Source organism: Oryzias melastigma, linkage group LG10 (genome assembly GCF_002922805.2).
Source record: "Oryzias melastigma strain HK-1 linkage group LG10, ASM292280v2, whole genome shotgun sequence".
NCBI classification, from domain to species: domain Eukaryota; kingdom Metazoa; phylum Chordata; class Actinopteri; order Beloniformes; family Adrianichthyidae; genus Oryzias; species Oryzias melastigma.
The window spans coordinates 14997511-15017902 of record NC_050521.1 but is presented as its reverse complement, the minus strand read 5'-3'; the positions used below and the strand labels follow the sequence as shown (position 1 = coordinate 15017902).

Sequence of the window (20392 nt, the reverse complement as noted above, 5' to 3'; positions counted from 1 at the left end):
TGCTCCTTTTTAATGGTAATGCTTTTATTGTCACAACTGATACATTTACACGGTGTAGAGACAAGTGACAAACAGAAAACGATGTTTCGCATTTCTCTTATTTGGTGTGCATTTTTACCCACATAAATGCTTCGACAGATTTCACATTGAGTGCAGGTGGTGGCCATGAGCCCCATGAGCATAGAAAACAGTTTTCAACGGCATTCTTTTATGCTTAAACATAGACATTAATTTCCGCCATGTGTGCATATTAGTGTGTTTTGACTGTGAGAGGGAGTCAACTGTCTCAAATCTCTGTTGTTGAGATAACGCTGTTAAACTATAGTGTATGGAACACATGTGACCTTTGCCATGCCTTCCAACCACTACAAATGGGGTTGTGTGCTGCTGTGGATATGCCTCCCAGTGCTTCACGTCCGCCTCAGTCAGAACCCGGAATTTTCTGGATACATTTTGGATATCTGCATAAAAATTCCTGAGAAATTTGACAAGTTTGAACTGAAATATTTCTACATTCATGAAATGTCAACATTTGTGTGTGTGTGTACAAAAAGCATTACAATCCAATGCATCCAAATACATCAAAGACTGCTTAAGGGCTTGAGTCACCATAGTGTTTTGTCTGAGCGTCCGCCTCCTTCAGCTGCATGTGCCAGATCTAAGCGGAAAATGCTGCATGCAGTGTGTTTGTTGCAGAACAGATTTATTTTGTTTTTGCATGAATTTTTACATTTTTTTATAGCTCCTTTTTGAATGTGTGTTTGTATAAATTAACCCTTTAAAAGGTAATTGAGTTTTTTTTTCTAAAATCTTACGGGTCACATAAGAGGATAAAAAACATATATGAATATCTTTAAAAGAAAAAAATGGTTAAGACTGTTTTGTACCGTCTATGAACCAAACATTGAACAAGCGTTGAAAGTTAAATTAGGTTGAACTTTGACCAATCAGGGACTCGGATCTGGTATGGATGGCGGCCTCTTTAATTCACATAACAGTTTGAAAATCAATCATGATGGAGAAATTATGACATCAAGTCTTTAATATATTGAATTAGAGCTCTGACAGAAAAAGCCTGGACCAAGATTTACCAGATTTCACACCAAACCTTTCCCAACTGTAGACAGTGGACATGCACTAGTAAACAGTTAAAAAAAAAAGACAAGAAGGAGCCCCTCCCTAATTGTCCAGTGTGAACATAATGGGTTAAATGCATGTTTATTATGTTCTTGAATGTGTGTCCCATGCCCGGTATAAACGCAGGATTATAAAACATTTTCTTTTAATTATGACTGCTGCTTGAGATCATGACGCTCATCATATTGCTTTCTCCATCAGCTTCACTGGCTGTACTGCAGCGGTCAGACTGACAGGCACATTCGTTGACCAAATGAAGACAAATGTCTTGTTTGGTGCTGAGATAGGAGCACAGAGATTGATAGAAGATTGATAAGCCTGCAGCAGCTGTTTTTGCCAGAGAAAACCACTATGTGAAACTCGCCCAGCCTTCTTCTGCTCTAACCGTCTTCAATAAATAAGTGAACAAAAGAAACTGACATTCATTAGTTGTTTTTTTTTTTTACAAATGATACTTCTATTTAGGTGTTAAGATGGATTTTTGTGCCAGTTAAGTAAAGATGTGATTATGTTTTTTTTTTTTTGTGTATTTTTCTCATACCAAAACCGCTAACATTAACCACGCCCCCATCAAGAATACATGCAGAATCAAAAGCCCTATTTCAGCCACACTGTCTGTCACAAACATCTCATCTCTCTGACGCTGCATCTACAGATTTTGTGCCCTAATATTTACCTTTCTACATACAATCATTTACACATGTGTCACTTTTTTAACAATCGCTTCACAGAGGCTGTGTGTGTCAATTTCAAGTGACTCCTTAACCTCTGAAAAATGCCATTTTGGTGGCCAGCCTCAAGCTGAAGCCACTTCACATCTGATCTCAAAGGATATTTTCTCCTTTTTAATTTTTACAACAGCAAGACACTTTCTACTTCTACTGTAGCTCAATTAGTCCAGAAATTCAGAAAAAGACGGATATGAAAATAAAAAAAACACATTTACATAATATGTTGCTCCTTTAGCAAAGAGCAAATAGAAGTTTGATATTCTTTTTTGTTGGAAATTCTTTCTGTTGTTTGTTATCAAGTAATTTGTCAAAGGTGAGATGGATTCTTTTAGAGCTCCAATTTCTACAAGTAAAAAACAACTTTTTTTTTTTTACCAATTCCATTTACAAAAAAACATGTTTTTTTTTCTTATCCATAGGCATATTTAACTCTAACCATTTCCATTTTTTTCCTGTTTTTGTCATACCGTCTTCACTGTACATCCTTGTTTACCACGGCTGGTACTGTCTGAGTGAGTGAAGATGGTGTTGGTGGTTTCCAGGCTGGACTGGGGTGAGTGGCCAGTGGTGATGGTCATTGCTGTGGTAGTTCTGATGACTGTTTCTTGGGTTTCAGAGTGTCTATGAGAGACTGGACGCTGCGTTTCACACTGGTGGTCACCCGTCGGGTCACTGAATCCGGAGAGGGGGAGGAGGAAGAGCCGGCTCGCTGAGAGGGCGGCCGGGCCACCAAACACTTTTGGTACCGGAGCTGAGAGAGGGCAGGACAAAGGGATGTAAGCATTATTACTGCCATGCTGTTTAATTATGTGATGTTCTGCTCAAATGAGGTGAAAATAACTAAAAAGGAAAGATCTACAGTGTATCTTAGATCGAGGGTCTGCAACTTAAACATTTTTCACAGACTAATAGGGGTGTAAGATAATATCGATTCAGTGAAATATCGAGATAATTCATACTTGTTGAAAAGTTACAGTAAATCAAAGAGCATAAACACTGGAGAGAGCTCCTCGTAACTCCGTAACCTCAGGTTCCAGACACCTCTCATCTAGACTGTACCCCAATCCTCCAAATGATGCAAACAAATTTTGATGATGTTTCATTTTTAACTTCTCAGAGCTTACCACACAAGCTGCCTGCACTGCTTCTGAAACGCAGCCAGCATTGGGGTCACACCAGAAAGCATGACACTGGAAGTGCTGGTTCCCAGTGTCCATAATGAAGGCAAATGTATGGATGTCCCGCCCCACACCCATGAAGGACAAAAACCGAACACGACACTCCACCAGTACTTCCTCTTCCTCCTCCTGCACAGCAGAAAGACAGAAAGGATTTTCTATAATCCCAAACAGAATCTGAAACATGGGAACATTTTTGGGTTCAGTTTTGAATTGCCTCCTTGCCTTTTCTTTGATGACGGCCACAGTGGTGTCAGCAATGCTCAGTATGACGGGAGTCCAGTCCTCTTTGCCTGTTGATGATAGGAGGTTCTCTATGGCCCCATTTATGACATCCATGCCTTTAAAAATAACATCAAAAAAGAAAAAACACACAGATAGGAGTGAATACAACCATAAACTCATACAGCTTTAAATATGAGTATAGAGGTCTGCAAGGAATTAGTTTTACCTATTGGACGAGACACAGAAGTCACACCCAGGTAGAGCACATGAAACTTCTGCACCAGCTCCGTCTTTGGCATCGGAAACTCTAGAGACCAAAAAAAAAAGAATGATCAAATGGTTGCTCAGCGTAGCCTGAGGGGCCAATTAGGCTTAGTTAGCATTCTGGTTGTAGTAGTTTATAATAGATGAGTGCAGAAACACAAACTCAGACAGACGTAAAAAGCTGAAAAATTTGGGAAAATGAACACAACAAAAACACAAAATGGCTGCTTTTAGGAAACGCCTACTGAGTAGTAATGATAAATATTGGATAACATATTTTAAAAGGATATTTATACATATTTTTTATGATTTTTTATTATCCATTTGTGTGTTTGAAGATGGAAAAAGTAAGAAAAATAACCATTTTTTGTGTGCAAAAAAATAACAAAAAATGCAGAAGTTCTTGAAGAACTAAAAAGTTTCACTCCACATCCGAAAATGTAAAAGTTGCTTTTCAATTTGAAACTATCGAGGAGAAATGTACCAACAGTATTATTTATTTAAAGCCAACATCTACAGTTTCTAAAGAGCAGACCATGTTATAAATGCCTGCAAAGAAATTCTCCCAGAAATTAAAAACTGATGCTGAAAACAACTATATAATCCGGTTCAAAATTATGTTGACAAGCCAAAATAAATAGTATGCAACTAAATGCTGGTTGTTGATCTTTAAGAGTCGCCAGATGAAAACTTTTGACTGAATTACACTATTGGGTTGAACAAATGTTATATCATTGTGTTTTGTTTTAACACAACTAAGTGTTTATATGTTTGACTTGATTTTTGTTGGGCAGATGTCTCTATATCAACATGTAATTGATTGGTGGAGTATGGGGACTTGAACTTCCAAAAAAGAAATAATCTTACCTCTGTTCTCTCAAATTTTACTTTAAAATCTCTTTTGTTTGTACTAATGTTTGGTGTTAAAGTAACAACATGTCTATATGATTTAATATTGAAAAATACAGGCAAATCCCACATGAATTGTCCCCAAAATGAATGTATTTTAGAATAGAAGTTTAAAGATCATTGCTGTCTTTGATAAACTCGACTTGGACTTTCAAAAATTACATGAATTAATTTCTGAATAGTTTCCTGAGCTGTTTCAGTTCTTCATGCAGACATTTATAAAACAGTGGAGCTTGGAGAGGCCAGATCCGATGAGCACAGAACAGTCATTTTCCTGCTGTTGCTCCTCACATTGAATCATTTCAGAATGATCCCCTCAATTTTCCTTCTAACATTCATGTAGCACTTTAATCAGAGTAATTATGTAGAGCGCAAGAACCGTTTCCAACCCTCTGCTGCGTCCACTCTAGTGTGGATGTTAAATCTCAGAGAAAAACAACAACTTGTATAAAAATATATACACACAAACATAAGGTGGTTGTCTTTACTGAACGCAGAGGATCTTTGAACAGAGCTTTCTTTGATCACAGAGCTGTAATAAGGGCTGATGTAGACCACATTATTCCTGCAAGGAATTTGGGTAATTAGATTTTAATGAGGCAAATTGTCTCTGCAAATGGGAAACCGATACGTTTCTTTTGTAGTCTGATCACTCGCACTGCTTGCCTCCTCTCGGAGCATAGAGAGAACAGTGGATGGATTTTTTTTTCTTTCTAACTAAGTGTAAAATTTTAAAAGGGCAAATACAATAAAACTGAAGATTTGTGATGACTTTGCAGTGAGATAATGTGATTTTTGAAAAAAGAGTTGTCCTGGAGTCACTGCTACATTTAAGACAAACAGCGATGCCTAAGAGGAAATGTGCTTTAAAACAAATAAGAAATTAAAAATAGAAACTGAGCACAAGGGGGGTAAATCCAGGTCCTTTCCGTTCAGTAGTTTCAGGAAATAAATTTTCCTTTGTTTTGGAACCAAAAAAAAAATGGATGCTGTAAATCGTGTCTTTTTAAGGTCATTTCATTCTACATCACGTCTGAAGCCTTTGGTAACAAATATTTTTAAGTCACATCTCAAGTTTTAAAAGTTATTTAAAAAAAAATGATCAAAAACTCTTTTCCGAATCCAATAACTGGCAGTTTGAATTATTGAATTTTTAAAGAGAGCTTTTATTTTATTTTAGCAGGAGAGCAGGTAAACAGATAGGTGATGATGGGATGTGTGGTCCCGCCCACAACACAATTTCTAATTAACTACTGCCGCTCTAGAGACATTTTGTCCAAGAAAATGACAAATTTTGGATAAAAACAACATAATCATCATTAAAAAACAACTGGAAACTCTCTGAAAATAGATCAAAAGATGATCTGAGTGGGACTTCAAGAAACAAATATTCTTCTTCTGTGAGTGTGTACCTTGTAGCGGCACATCAGAGCCATTCTGGGAGGAGCTGCCAGCTGCAGCTTTGGCACTTTTTCTTTCAGCCATAATCTAAAAGAGAGAAAATTAGGGATTATACGGGGAATTTAATCCAAAAGATTATAATTACATTGAGACTTCACAATGTCATCCAAACCAATTTTAACTTCGTCCTTGTTGCTTAATCAAACACACACTTTTATTAATATATACTCTATAAATAAATGTTTGTGTGTGTCTGGTGGTGCAATCATTTGCTCCTTGTCAAATCCATATATTTCTAGGTGGGTGACTAATGTCTGATGAAATCCTACCTAAACATTGTGAGGTAATGAACGTGGTTGTGCTAAAAGACAGCTGTTTCGATGCTTTCTTCCTCTGCAGTGTGCTCTCTTGAGGAGAGCAGAAGTTTTGGCGTGGCCGCTGCTCTGGGCCAGCGCTCTCTCTTCCTGCTGCAGACACTTGATTAATTGTAGGTGTCATTAATCAAAGATGATGGTGAGTCTGCAGCTCGGCTCACGAGGGAACGCACGATAGAGCGCGTGCACATTCACGTGCGCTCTCACACACGGACACAAGGGAGGCCTGTTCGGTTGTTGTGCGCAGCTGCAAGGCGCAGGTCACCAAGTTTCTTCCCTGCAGTAGAAAGAGACACTACTGTGTTTAAAATAGGCAGCTAGGATGGGAGGAAGAGTTGTACACTCTGATATAACTCCATACTTTGAGGTTAAAGATAATATTAAAGTGAACAAAAAAAGTATTTAACTGGGTCGCAATGCCTCTCAGGGAGAAAATCTTTAGTTCTAAGTATTCAACTTTTACAAGGTTAGCTCTGACCTGAGGACAGACTTACTTCACTTTGGTGTGTGGGCTTGTGTGTGTTTGTGAAAAACAAAGAGTCTCCAAGGAAATCAACAGTGTTTTCATTCCTTCCATTATTGCCTCCAGAAATACTTCTGTTTTTTTCTCCCTAAAATAGTCAGATTTAAACAAACTTTATACCCAGAAGTAAATGTGTTTCTTAAAAACAGAATCAAAAGGGAAATTTCTTTTTGAAATACGGGTCAAACTTTCTGCAGGAAGCTCAGCTAGAGTTACTGCAGAGTAATAACTCAAAATCCCACAACCTTTACCTTGACTAAGGCAAAAAAAAAAAAAAAACATGTTTCGGGAAAGATTTTGATTTGGTTGTTTTGGCCTTGGCACCAAAAAGACCTTTTTTTTCTTCTCTTTTTTGACAGACGGCGTTGGCAGCCTTAGTGCATGTACAAGTGCAGATTGGAAAAGATTGGGATTTGGATCCAGCAGGTACAATGCCTGAAGCAAATCTTCTAGAATTGTTCTCAGTCCTGTGGGAACAAGCATGGTGTCATTAACCAGAGGTCTCAATGTGACTTTAGGTTTGATTAAAATCCCTCCAAAATGGGACAGATGGAGCCTTGTTGTAAACTGGAGTCTAATTTAAGAGACTGTGAGGTTGAAAAAAAAAAAAAGAGCAGGCAGGACAGGAGATGATAGTCGAAGCACACATGCCGTTGTGACATAGCTGGTATCCAAAGAAGAGGCCGATGGTTTTCAGCTCATGCATAGACTCCTGCATGTTCATACTGATTTAAAAAGAAAACTAATGCACAAAATGCCTTCTGATGATAATTGTAAAAAATACAAATAAAAAACTGATCATATATATTAAACTTGAAAAAACTGATCAATAAATGTACATCATATGCCGTAAATATGTAGTAAGTCATTGAATATCTCGTTCAAGTCCTGAAATAAGCCTGAAAGGAACAGATACTCAGCAGTTACTGTAACACCACTGTGGTGCCCTTGAGCAAGGCCCTTCACCAGAACTGCTCTAGCAGAGCAGCTCAGTGGACTGCAGGTTGATCTGTGGTTGTACTGGGTAGCCTCCAGCAATGACTGTGAAACCGCTTGTGCATGGGCCGTCCTTGAAAATGAGAGTTCACTCTCTGCAGACCTGCTCTTTATAAATAAAGGTTGAGAAAAAAAAAGTCCAGTCTGTCTCCCATCCTGTCTTTACAAAAGCTTTATCTGACCTTCATGAATAAAAAGTGGCTCCACTTTACTGCACAAGTAGAAAATAATGGGGTTCTGTCAATAACACTCTCACTGATAACTGATTAAGAGCTCGTTTGAGAGCAAAAGACAGGCTTGTGTACGTGAAGGAGTCAACAGTGACCATGGCGCCCACCTTGGAACAGATTTCGTGGAGACTTGTGGCGATGGCTGCGGCAGGAGTATCACATCGGAACACGTGGCACTTCAGCACCCGGGTGTTCTTGTCTCTTGCCACGTAGGCAAAATCCCTACATAATATAAAAACAAAGCAAAACTTAAGATCACAACTAAGACTATGAAAACATAAAAACTTGCATCCCTACATAAGTTTTAAGGTCGATTTTGGGCTCTACATGCAAAACGCCATTGAATTTGTGCTGAAAGTTAAACCAGTTGACCAATCAGGCACTCAGATTTGGTAGTGACATATGGGCAGCATCCTTTGAAATTTCTCTACAGGTTTGAAAACGGTTTGAAAATTGATCCCCAAGGAGAAATAATTAATAATTGCCGTTTGAGCCCGGCTGGAATTCTATCACACCAAGTCTTTCATTTATCGGAATAGAGCTGTGAGAGAAAACCTGGAGACAGATTCACGATAGAGAGAGAGAGATGTAGTATTACCTTTCCATCAAACTCATTTTGACAGGTGACCTTTGACCTCCACATTCCAAAGTGATGACGTAACAATTTGATATAAACTTTATATCAAATTGATATAAAGTTTATATTGATTTGATATCAAATTTATATAAAGTTTAAATCAAATTGTTACGTCATCACTTTGCAATGTGGAGGTCAAAGGTCTCCTGTCAAAATGAGTTTGATGGAAAGGTACGATGTTTGCACACCATCCAAATGACGTAGTCACAGTTAGAAGAGGCTTGGTATGTAGTGGTATTGGCACCAACAGCCCAGTGGGAAGACAATATGCTAAACGTGCGTTCAAGAACCATCGCATGCCCTTTGTGTTTGTTGCATCCGAGTTGGTAATTATTAAGGATTCTAACAGCATAAAAGCTGTAATTATTTTTTCACACATGCAGGAAACATTGAAGTTTTCTTCTCTTGTCATATCTGAGTGGACCTGAGCTCTAATTACCCTCCTTACTTATGGTGATACAGTTCTTTTCATTTTCGGTGTCATTTCATCTTCATCTTTGAAGAGATTGTTGGAACAAATGGTTGAAGAAAGCACATTACTTAAAGCTCCCCTGATGCATTACATGTGTGCTGTGGGAGCAAAACCTATTTAATAATTAATTAGAAGTGTCCACCCCTAAATACAATTACACAAAAACCCACATGTGCATGTGTGTAGATGTGAATCCTATTGCCCACAGCTGTGCGTTTGTGCTGCACGGCAAACAGAAATAAAGAAGAGAAAATTAGGATGGGATTGAGGGAGGAGGCTCTACTGAGAACCAAATTTTATGTGGGGAGTGGGTGGAAGATTATCTCAGAGACAGAAAACATCCACAGAAAAACAAACAAACAAACAAACAAGTGTATGTTGAAAAGAAAAACACAAGTATCCTCAATAACAGGTACTTAAGAACTACAGTCAAGACAAAAACTAGTCACTAAGTAGGCAAAACAGAGTGGGGAAAAGGGGAGAGACCGACTTGCACAACTGTGCCACCAGATGCACACAAACATGCATCGCACACTACGGAGTAAGCAAAGACACAAACAGAAATATGGCGAGCCCAGCTGGCATTTATCTCAGGGGGCCCTTTATGTTTATGATTCCATTACCCGGCCTGTCTCCTCTTCTTAATTGTGTGCTAACACACTTTGGGTCGATAATGCTCTTTGCCTGCGGCGAGGAATCAAAGTGCGACAGGACGCGTGACTGTGCGGCGTCCAGCCCACTTTGTTCAGGGACGTTTGAGCAGTCTATCGCCCATAGCAGCATGAGTGGCCTTGCCTCACATTCCACAAATGATTCTTTTATGACTTCTGTACCCTCTATCAGGGATCGCGGTACTATAAAACAGCATGCAACTCCTACCAGGAAATAGCCTGTGGCCAGTCTGACTTGTGATGATTTAGCATCAGTGATTTAGACCTACAGTATCAGATGTTGGGCTCCTGTAAAGCCCAACGGTCGCTGTGGGTGAGGCAAAACCACCAAGTTGACATCTATAGTTTGACGGATGGGGCGTTACAGGTTGAGTGTCCTGAATGACAATTATGGAAAACAATTGAGGGGCTAGATTAAACAATAAAAAAGAGTTACCTTTCTCTGTGTCCCGGGAAGCAAAGGGAGGAATGAGGGGATTCGAATGAAGCAAGGGATTGAGAGAAGCACAGGAAAAACAGAAATGTTAGCAGTTTTTTGCATTTTATTAGTGTGCAATCAAGCTCTTTAATTTTAATGAGTTTTTACTATAACATTTGCAACATATTGTAAGGTTAAAAAAAGTGTTTTAACAGATTAACAGTGATTTTTTCTGTTTTTCTTTGACAATAAAAGTGACTCCAGATAGAAAAGGAAATGCAACATTAAAAGCATGACTCAATTGTCCAAGTCGTCCTTTTTTCTGTGATCTTCCCCCATCAAAATCATTGCAAGGAGTGCAAAGGATGCATAAAAAAGAAAGCTAATTCAAATATTGACTGCCTTTGATTCTTTGAGGAACTATTAAGGAAACGCTACCCTGTGTGCATGTTTGTGTGTGAGCAGCAGTCTATATTTTCAAGCAACACTCTTATCTTCACAGCCTTAAAACGGATGTTTCATCAACTCTACAGGGGGTTGACTTTTGCACAAATGCTGGGAGACATATGGAGACTGGATCAAATGCTTCATACATCTCTCTTGTCGCATGTAAATGCATCAACTTGTTGCATGAATCGGATGTATTTGCTTAGTAATGCTCATTTTTTTCAGCTTTATAAACCGAGACCTTGCGTGCCGTTGGGTGCCCAGCACTTTGGAAAGAGTGCTGAAAATGACACCCGATGTTTCACACTTTCTACCACAACCATATATTAGAAAAAGTGTTTTTTTTTATGTCAAAGTATCACATCAAATCCAGCGACTCCAACCAGCTTTCAAATACCCCGAAGAGCTGTCATAGTTGCACCAAACCGGTTTGACTTTTGGAACAAATTTGAAGCTGTCAATCACACTGAGACATATGTCTTATTGCCCATGTTTTTGCCCTTTAGCTGGTCAGATGTTTTATTTATTTATTTATTTTTTAAATGTGATGGTCCAAAGCAACACATTTGGTGCCTCAGGTTTGTGTTCACTCAATGAAAATGTCAGGAAAAAAAAATAAAAATAAACATCACAGGTGGAAAGTTGCAGAAGTGACATTTAAATAAGCAACTAAGATTGTGTTAAAATAAAATCCAGACGGTCCAAATGTTCCAGTTGTTAAAAGCTCATCTTGTAGATATGTGGTTCATATTTCTAGTGTAGTTTAAAAAAAACATTGATTTCATTTTTCATCCTTTCACACAAATTAAAAAAAAAGAATGAAATCAGATCAAATAAATTGCAGCCTGTATCTAAAATAAGTCAATTTTACTAACTTTAAAAAAAATATTTTAGATGTATTAAATGTAATGCCATACGTTAATTCTTTAAATGCCTGTTCAACAAAACAGTAGAACACATATAGAAAAAAAATGTCTATGGCTCACCCAATTAGCATCAGAATTTTTTTTTATTGATTGCTGATATTCCGTTGTTTGCATAATTGAAGGATATAACTTAACTTTTTTTTGTACATTCTTGAGAACTTAAAATACATTGTGTGATTATAAACATAACTGTAATCTGTTTCAGAATCAGAGAATAAAATAACATTTCAATTATTTAAAAATTCAATAATATAAATATTTCCATCTGATTTCCCAAAATGAGTTTAAATAGAACAACTAATTGTGCAAAATAAAACCTGCAACTATATTTGTGTATCAGCATCACTGTTTATGATTTAACATTTTTTGTCTTTTCAGCTTCTTATTGCGTTCTTTACATTTAAACGATATTTGTTGGCATTATTCTGCACTGCTACGTACTGAAAGGTTCCAAAAATAGACCCTAGCCCCCAAGGATTTCTTAAATTTTAATACATTACAGTCCCAGTGCAGGACCACACTGTCTCGTGGGTGACCATGCAGTCAAGGTTTAGAGCTATACCCCTCAAACATTGAAACTTTACCAGGAACCAAATCCATTTTTTTAATTCAGATAAATAAAAAAATGTATGTGCACCAATCCGTTAATGTCCCCTGCTTACATTATTTGGAATTGAACCCCTTCATGTTGCACTGTATGTTGTGATACAGGTATGTACCAGGAACTCCACCTAATTTAGCATAGATTTTTAAATAAAGGACAATATTGTATGCATCAATAATTTTACAATTGGTTGACATTAAAATCCAAGAAAGTCCTTACTGAAAAATATACCTTTAAAACTGTATTTAGTATCAAAGCTCATTGGGAACACTGGATATCTGGAAGAGTTGAAAGTTGCTTGGCATGGTAATGAAATCTAGCCAGACAAAACCTCCGAATGAATGGAACAGAGGAAGAAAAAAGGTCCAAGCGTGAGAAAGGAGAGTAATAAAGGTAATGAAAGAGGGCATGACAAGCCAGAGAGAAGAGGTGGGTCTGCAGACGAGAGGAACGGAGGTGTGAGACCTTCTGAGGGCAGCGGGATCGTAGAGGAGGAGCTGAAGAATTAAAAAAGCGGGGGGGTTAGAAAGAAGCATGAGATGAAAGGTGATGAAAACACCAAAGCAGAGAGATGAGTTTAAGCAACACTCCCCACACTCATGTGCCCTTTTTTTCTCTCTCTGTGCTCCAGATATTTCTCGAGCCTGGTAAAGGTTGACTTGACTCACTACCACCAATCTCTCTTTGATCCTGAAGGCTGTGAGGCAGACTCGCCCGGAGACGAAGCGTACAACTGTGTGATTAAATGAGGTCACGACTGCAGGTGAACAGGGTTTGTAAAAAGGCGTTTTTTTTTTAATCTCTAAAAAAATGTAGTGCTGACAGCCTCATGCTTAGTAGCACGCTGTTTGAATGAAAAAGATTAGTTTCTTATGTATTTGAGTTTGTCATTTTCAAATCTCCTGATACTTGAAGTTGTTTTTTTTGCAGAACAAACATGCTATATCCTTGAATGGGGGACAAATGTCTATGATGGTAAAAATCTATAATGCAAAACAGTTCAGGCCACTTGTGCTGACTTCAGTCCCTAAATTGGTGTCTTTACCGCTCACACATAAAGTTTTAAACAGTCAATATTAAATATGGGTATTGATTGGTGGTGTTTAGAGCTGCAATGAAACTTAGATAAGATCCTATAAGCAATTAAATGTTTACAAAGTAAATTCAGGGAGCATCTTAATGTAAAAAAAACGGGAAAGTTGCACATTTCTACATTTTGTCAGGTGATTGTAATTTTGTTTTTACTTGTGTTCAAATCTAAACAACTCATTTGATAACTTCTGCATTTATTGAACCAACTCTGTGCATTAGACACAGTTTTTTAATCATAATTCATGCCAGGGTTCACCAACCCTGTTCCTCGTGAGCTACCGCCCTGCTTGTTTTGCAGCAACCCGCTTCAGTGGATGCTGTTTAGCTGGGTTGAATCAGCCCAGTTTCTGAATTGACTGAAAACGAGATGTAGGTGAGCAGCAATTACTGAAGCAGGGTTAGCTAAAAACAAGCAGGGCGAAAGCTCACAAGGAACAGGGTTGGTGATCCCTGATTTATGCTGATCCAAAAACCAGAGCTGTTTTCCAGGATATATTTTCAGCAGAGTGCCAGGAGTTCATCAGTTCTCTCAATCCGGAAGTGATCCATATTTTAATTCCTAGTTGAGGGGCTTTTATCACCTTCACTGTGTTGTTTCTATTGCTGCTTTCATGCTCTCATTTTGCATTACTTAAATGCTGTAAAATGCTCACTAATTTAGGGTAATCCCTAATTTGCATAACTTCGTTGTCTACAAATGTATGAAGTTTTAAAGAAGTTTGACAAAATCCATTTAAAGTGCTAAAGTGTTGTAGCTACACTTCAGTATTTTGTTGAGGCATAAACAACACACATCTAATTCCTAACACTTTCTGCCGCTAGGATTCTAGAGTCACACGGTAGAGACTTGACTTTTCCTCACCATCTGTCACATGCACACACAGGTGCAGAGAGCACCGTGTACATCACACAGACTTTAATTATCTAACAGCTTTCCAGGGCTTCTGGGTACCACCGGCAGCTATGCTAATGCGTTTACAAGTGTGGACTGATTTCAAATGTCTGAGGAGGAAGTTCCTGCGACGCTTCAGTCAGCAGAATGTAGATGCTGAAGAGCAGCTGTGTGTGTGTAATTGTATGTTATGGATCGCCTCTCAACTGTTAATTCTGACAGTGGTGGGATTTGGCCGAGATCCAGAACGCCCATGGATCCGATCCAGGTTTGGCACTGAACGGTGACAAGTGTGATAAGTTGAGACAACAGCTGGATAATGATTTGGAGGAAATCCTCTTCATCACACTGTAAAAAGAATAACAGATGAGCTGCCGGGCATTTCTGTTTGAAGCCACCTACAGCTGTGATGTTCTCTGACTTTGAAACACAGGGAGGCTGGATATGAACTCATCTTTAGCTCTGAGTATTTACTTTAACCTTAACAATACATTTGCAGGAGAGTTTTAGTATTTTAGTCCTAAAAGGTGTAGAATTTTAAGGTTAAGATAGCAGTTACAAAGAAAAACAGCTACAAAAAAACGTAAATAAAAACTTCAACCGTTAGCTAGGTTTACTCTGCTAGCATATTGCACATTTCTGAAGTCTTTTATTTGTACCTGCACGTTTCAAAGTGTGATAAAAAAAGGTAATAAATGTTGAAGATAAAATGGAAAGAGGGTCATAACATTCTCACTGACACACAGCTATTAGCCGACCTGCACAGAAGTGCTGACAAAAATAAAATGTAGCTCAGTGTTGCTGCAGTCCTCCTGCTACATTATTGTAATGATCAGTTTAAAGCTAGCAAGTACTATTCAAACACCTAAAACGTAAAACTGTTTAAGAAAAAATGAGTTTTAAATGCTAATGACAACACAATTTTCTTTATCTATGTTTAAATAGTTACTTTTTCTGATACTTTTTAGTGTTTTTTTTCAGTAATTGCATTTAAATTCTGCATGATTTGATGGTTTGCTCTGGTTAGGAAAGCAATCAAACAAGGTTATAGTTCAAATTCTAGAGTTCAGGTTTCATTTAACCCTGATGATAGAACAGATTATTTTTTGTACATCTAAATTAACGACTGAATCTTTTTTATTGAGGAAATCAGAGATATAATAAAAAAAAAATAATGCTTCAATTTTCTTTTTACAGCACAAGAGACTAAATAAATACTAATAAAGAAGGAAAATAAAAGATTAGTCTATTTAAAAAAAAATGATTTTTTTTTTTTTACTTTTTTGGTTATTTTGTTTTATTTAATAGAAAAAAAAATCAATATTTCAATCCTAATTAGGATCTAATTGGGTTTCATTATTGTTGGTATTTTTTTTTTATTTATTAATTTTTTTTGTTGCAAAAAATACAGACTGATTCATAAAAAGTAAAATTTATTTGAATGCTTAAATTATGGAAACTCACTGCCACATCCTTTAAAATGCCAAGTTCCAATTTTAATTTGAAGTGCTCCACGGTGACATTTAAAGTCAGCATGGTGACGCGGTCCTTAAATGGAGTTTTGAAGATTTTGGATGCAGCAAAAGACCAACGTGTTTGCATTCTATTCCGCACACGGCACCGCCTGTGTGATTTTCAGCAAGTGGTTGACGTTGTTTACAGCAGCAGCAGCTGTGGCGCTGTTTGATTCCTCCTCTGTTCCCAGTGCATCAGTTGAAGCTGATGGTTAAAAAAAAACAGTCTTTTGTCAAATGGAAGAAACACGGCTCGGTTTATACGGATGCAGCTTTGTGACCCAATTCCAAACGTGCAGAGTGGCACAGAGGCAACCAAGAGTGGGAGGGGCAACATGCAGCAGCCAAGTGTCAACACTCATGGTTTTTCATTAGATATTTAGCAGCAAAAATCGACGATTGGGACTGACGTTGAGTGTGTTAGGAATAAAAGATCGGGGCTGGAGGGGGATTCTTGGTGGGCGGCGGAGAGGGAAAGATGATGTCCTGCAGTTCTCCCTGCTCTTGATCATTTATACATCACACTCCTTTAGAGTATGTGAGTAGTATACTTTTGCTCTGATGCACCAAAACTCTCAAGGCTGCCAGAGCTTCAGTGAGATGTCACTTCAGTCAGATACCCTCATTCATGCATCACACTAACTTCTATTGGTGACAGAATGTGGGAGAGCACAGGGACTTGGTGTAGAGTTAATGTTGAGTTATTCTTATCTCGGTGTGTAGCTTGAATTCTACTATTTTTGCACATAATTTTATTAGGTTGGTGCGCCATAAATCATACTCTATGCATATGTTCAATACAATAATGTGCAATATGTCTCAATTTCCATAGGAGATATGCTAAATCCCTTAAGGGGATGTGTACTAAATTAGCTTTTATAGGCTAAAGATTACATTGCGATCAAAACAGCTTTAAAACAAACAAAGAAAATACAGTAAATTCTGTATATTTTAAAAAATAAATGGATGTGTTGTTTCAAAACCTATTTTTCTTAGTAAAGAAAATAATAAAAATAATAACAATAAATTCTGATTTGGCTAAATAAAGAGTCAGATATAATTAAGGAGTGCAAAATTATTTAAAAAGAGACTACTACAATATAAATAGTATTTTTGGTGTTTTTAACATGTTCTTGTGGCTTTTTTCTCACAATGCAAAACTTATATCAAGAACATTTTACCAAAGATTTTATTTATGAGTATTTCTTTATCCAAGTCTTGGTGAATTCAGAGTAGACAAATTCTGATGCATCTATTTGCAGACAAATAGATCAATGTACGTCTTCGTTTTCCTCATCTGAGCTGAAATCTGGCAAAAACTGTACTAATGCATGGCTCCAACACTGTTCGCCATTTATGTTGTTCCCGTAATGCTACGTTGGGGTTGTGAGGAGCTGTAAGCTATCAGGAAAAGGTGTAAACAGATGGGTAATGGGAGGTGGGGGCGGGCTTGCTCCATGCCAACAGTCCTGCCCACAATTTAGAGGCAAATTTCTAATAAACTATTGTTGCTCTGAGGAAACTACATCAAAGAAAACAGTGTTGATTTTGGCTAAAAATCAGAAACAAAAGATAATTGGAAATGCTTTAAAAATAGATCTAAAGATGACCAGAGTACATCTTAAAAAAATGGTGGAAGGTAGAACATGTTGAGACTTTTTTTCTGTGGAGGCTGAGAGTCAGATCCCAGGTTTTCTTGAATGAGTCACATCAAAAGCCTAAAAAGCAAAGCAGCCCTACGACTTCGCTGGCACAAAATCCTCACATGTAGGGTGACACCATCATTTAATGTTCACTAACACAACATAAAAATGTAAAACAAGACAAGAAAGCACTCCAACGGCTGAAACCATGAGGCTCAAAAACAAAACAAAACAACTGGAAAAAGAAAATCCCCCACAATGCACCTTGCCCACCCCTTCGCCTGCAGTAAGTGGAGTCATTGCAACACTAAAATAAAAGTCAAATGTTTTCCACACATCAGCACAGATCTCATCTACAGCATCTTCTAATTAACAAATCTAATGTGTGCTTTATTTTCATCAACTGCTTATTTTTGTGTTGACTGTAATGTTTCTACTAGCATGTTGATTTTTCTTTAAGAAATTATATCACGTTAGGGTTTTTCCTCTGCTTTCATAAGTTCTTATCCAATCACAGGACACTCAGCGTAAGGCCGTCACAAACTGAAATCGGATTGGCTATTGCAATTTTCTACCAGCGCTGCTTATGACAAATTTCACAAGCTAGCAAGAAAATGAATGGATTAAAAAGTCCACCATGATGTACAGCACTGTCAACAACTAAACCAAGGGGATTTATATGACACTAAGAAAACTACGATGAATAATTATCGTTTGTTAAAAAATATATAAAATAATTTTAGTTGCACATTAAATCACGCTGTTCTACTATCTTCAGTCTTGCGTGATCAGCAAACATCTCTGCCTGACAGGCCCAGAGATGTTCTTATCCTGAGGAGATTTATTGGCCGTTGTGGCAGCGCATGGAATCTATGGGGATGAACAGGAGGAGTAATCTGTCAGGAAGAAAAGGATTACTGCAGGTGCTCCTAATAATGCAAATGTAAGACAGAAATAAATGTAAAAAAAGAATAACGCATTCAGTCATTTTAGATTTCAAACAATGATAAACAGTATCAAGTATTTTTTTTTCAGAGGGGGTCACTTTTGGGCTGGGTGGACAAAACTCTGTCAAAGGTGAGTTTTTTGTGTGGGGAGAAGCAGAATTGATCTATTGCAGATAAAATGGGGGAAAAAGCGATGAGTTGCAGGGTAAGAACAGGTGCAGCCATAAGGTTCAAAGCGGCGCAGGAGTGGGGAGGAAAGGCCATCAATCATTCTGACGTCCATCGAGTGGGTCTAGGTGTTGGGTCTCTGTCCCTGTGGGCCCTCAAAGGGACATGTTGCATGCTAATTAAGGCTTCAGAGACCTTGACATCAGTAAATAAGCTGCAGGGATGGTGGTCTAGAGGAGGGGGGCTCAAACCAAGCCTGCTTGTAAAAAAAAAAAAAAAAAAGCTAAGAAAGAAAGAGATCGCAAGAATGTGTTCAGCGTTAAAAAATGTATGATCCCAGAGGCTAGTGTGTCTCCTCTCTTCTTGTCTCCCCTTCACTTCTTTTCTGTATGCCAAAGCTGTCCACAGAAGGTTAGCAGATGGGGAAACAAGTGATAACTGGAGGGAGTTGGCTTTCTGTTGCCCACTAATGAATATGAATGAAATGTTCAACCTCTGTGTATTTGCAGATCTGTGCTACAATACAGTTTTGCCCATGAGTAATCCGTGAAGCACTTACGCAGCAGGAAAAAATACTTTTTCCAACAGTGCTCTCCGGATCCGTAGATACCAAACCAAAAGGTCAAGGAGACCAGCCGATGCAGTTCTCCAAGATGTTGAAGGTTTTCTCCTCCTCTGACAGAAGGAGAACACAAGAAACTCCACATGTACGGCGGCGTGACTAAACCAACAGAATTTGGAGTCGCATCTCTCAGAAAACTCACGCTCAAATCCAATATAACATCAAACAGCCACACAGTTTGAAAAATCCCTGCAGCTCACTGAGCCCATTTACATCTGTCTTTTTTTTTGTTGTTGTGTCAGTAACTCCTGCTGCCAACCTGCTGCCCCACACCTGATGGGTAAGCAAGAAGACGGAAAGAAAGGCAAGAACTTGAACTGATGAAGTCAAACATATACTGGTTTAAATATGTTTGTGCTGGAGAAACAGCGATGAAGATGATGAGTGATGTTGGAAGACTTTAAGCTGAATGATGGGTGGAGAGCAGAGGAATGAGTGAATCAGATGGGAATACTCACACAGGCAGACATCCTCGCCCCGATAGCTGCTTCCCTGCCTCGTTAGCTCCACCACGGTGACATTGCTTCAGCCTCTCTTCTGCTGTTCCCTGAGGTAAATCTTTTCCAGTTTTTTCCTTATTATCCTTTTTTTTATTTTCCTCTGGTTCTCCTTTTCTTTTCTATCCTTCCCCTCCCCCCTGCTTTCTATTTGTCTTCAAATCCACCTCTTCTTTTCCTTGCCTCCTTTTGCTCGCTTGCCTGATCCGAAGAGTCTGGCGAGGTCCTGCTGCGTCCTGCTCAATGCGAGCGGGGAAGCATGCCTTTCTCTCTACGCTTCCCTGTTTGCCTACGCTCTCCTCTTTTCCAAGTGTCTCCCTCTTCTCCTCACTGAAAAAAAAGGCAAGGCTTCCACTAAAGTGTGGGACAAACAAAGAGAGGCAGAAGGAAGAGGAGTCAAAGCCCTGCAGCCAATAGCATAACTGGAAGGGATAAAGAGTGCCGGAGACAAAGAGTGGAAATAGCAGCAGAGCATCACAGACAGCAGAATGGAATAGTGAAGTGGGTAATACATGCACACCCTCCCATCAAACACCAACACACACCAACACACGCAGTGCTCCAGATAGAAACCTATGACTTCATCAGTTCAACTGAAAACACACACGTGCAAACGTGTACACGCGCAACTGGGCGTGCACTCTCAGACTTGCTGAGTGCTCCAGATATAGCCTCATGACTTCATCGTGGGGCAAGCCCCTCCTCCCCTCCTGTCCCACCCTGTTCCAGAGATGGAGTGGTGGTGGTGGTGGTGGTGGGGGACTCATTCATATTGAATCGAGCTGAGGGAGAGACGCAGGAACCAGTCGGGAAAAGACCGCGGCAGAAGATGGAAAGAGAGAAAGGATGACGACAGTAATGGGAAAGTTGTCCT

The 20392-nt window shown here is 38.7% G+C and overlaps 1 protein-coding gene across 2 annotated transcripts in view; it reads right to left on the bottom strand.

Annotated features, from left to right (window-relative positions):
- Positions 1-20392, bottom strand: part of LOC112153230 (amyloid-beta A4 precursor protein-binding family B member 2) — a 32259-nt gene continuing 11867 nt past the window's right edge. Inside the window, exons 9-15 of one of the 2 annotated variants that reach the window (XM_024283263.2) lie at positions 10185-10190; positions 8076-8190; positions 5857-5932; positions 3498-3578; positions 3272-3387; positions 2993-3175; positions 1-2619 (exon numbers count right to left, since the gene is read on the bottom strand). In XM_024283263.2, the coding sequence (XP_024139031.1) occupies positions 2443-2619; positions 2993-3175; positions 3272-3387; positions 3498-3578; positions 5857-5932; positions 8076-8190; positions 10185-10190 (754 nt within the window). In that variant the 3' untranslated portion in view covers positions 1-2442. The remainder of the gene's footprint in view (positions 2620-2992; positions 3176-3271; positions 3388-3497; positions 3579-5856; positions 5933-8075; positions 8191-10184; positions 10191-20392) is intronic. The other variant, XM_024283264.2, reaches the window with a different exon arrangement.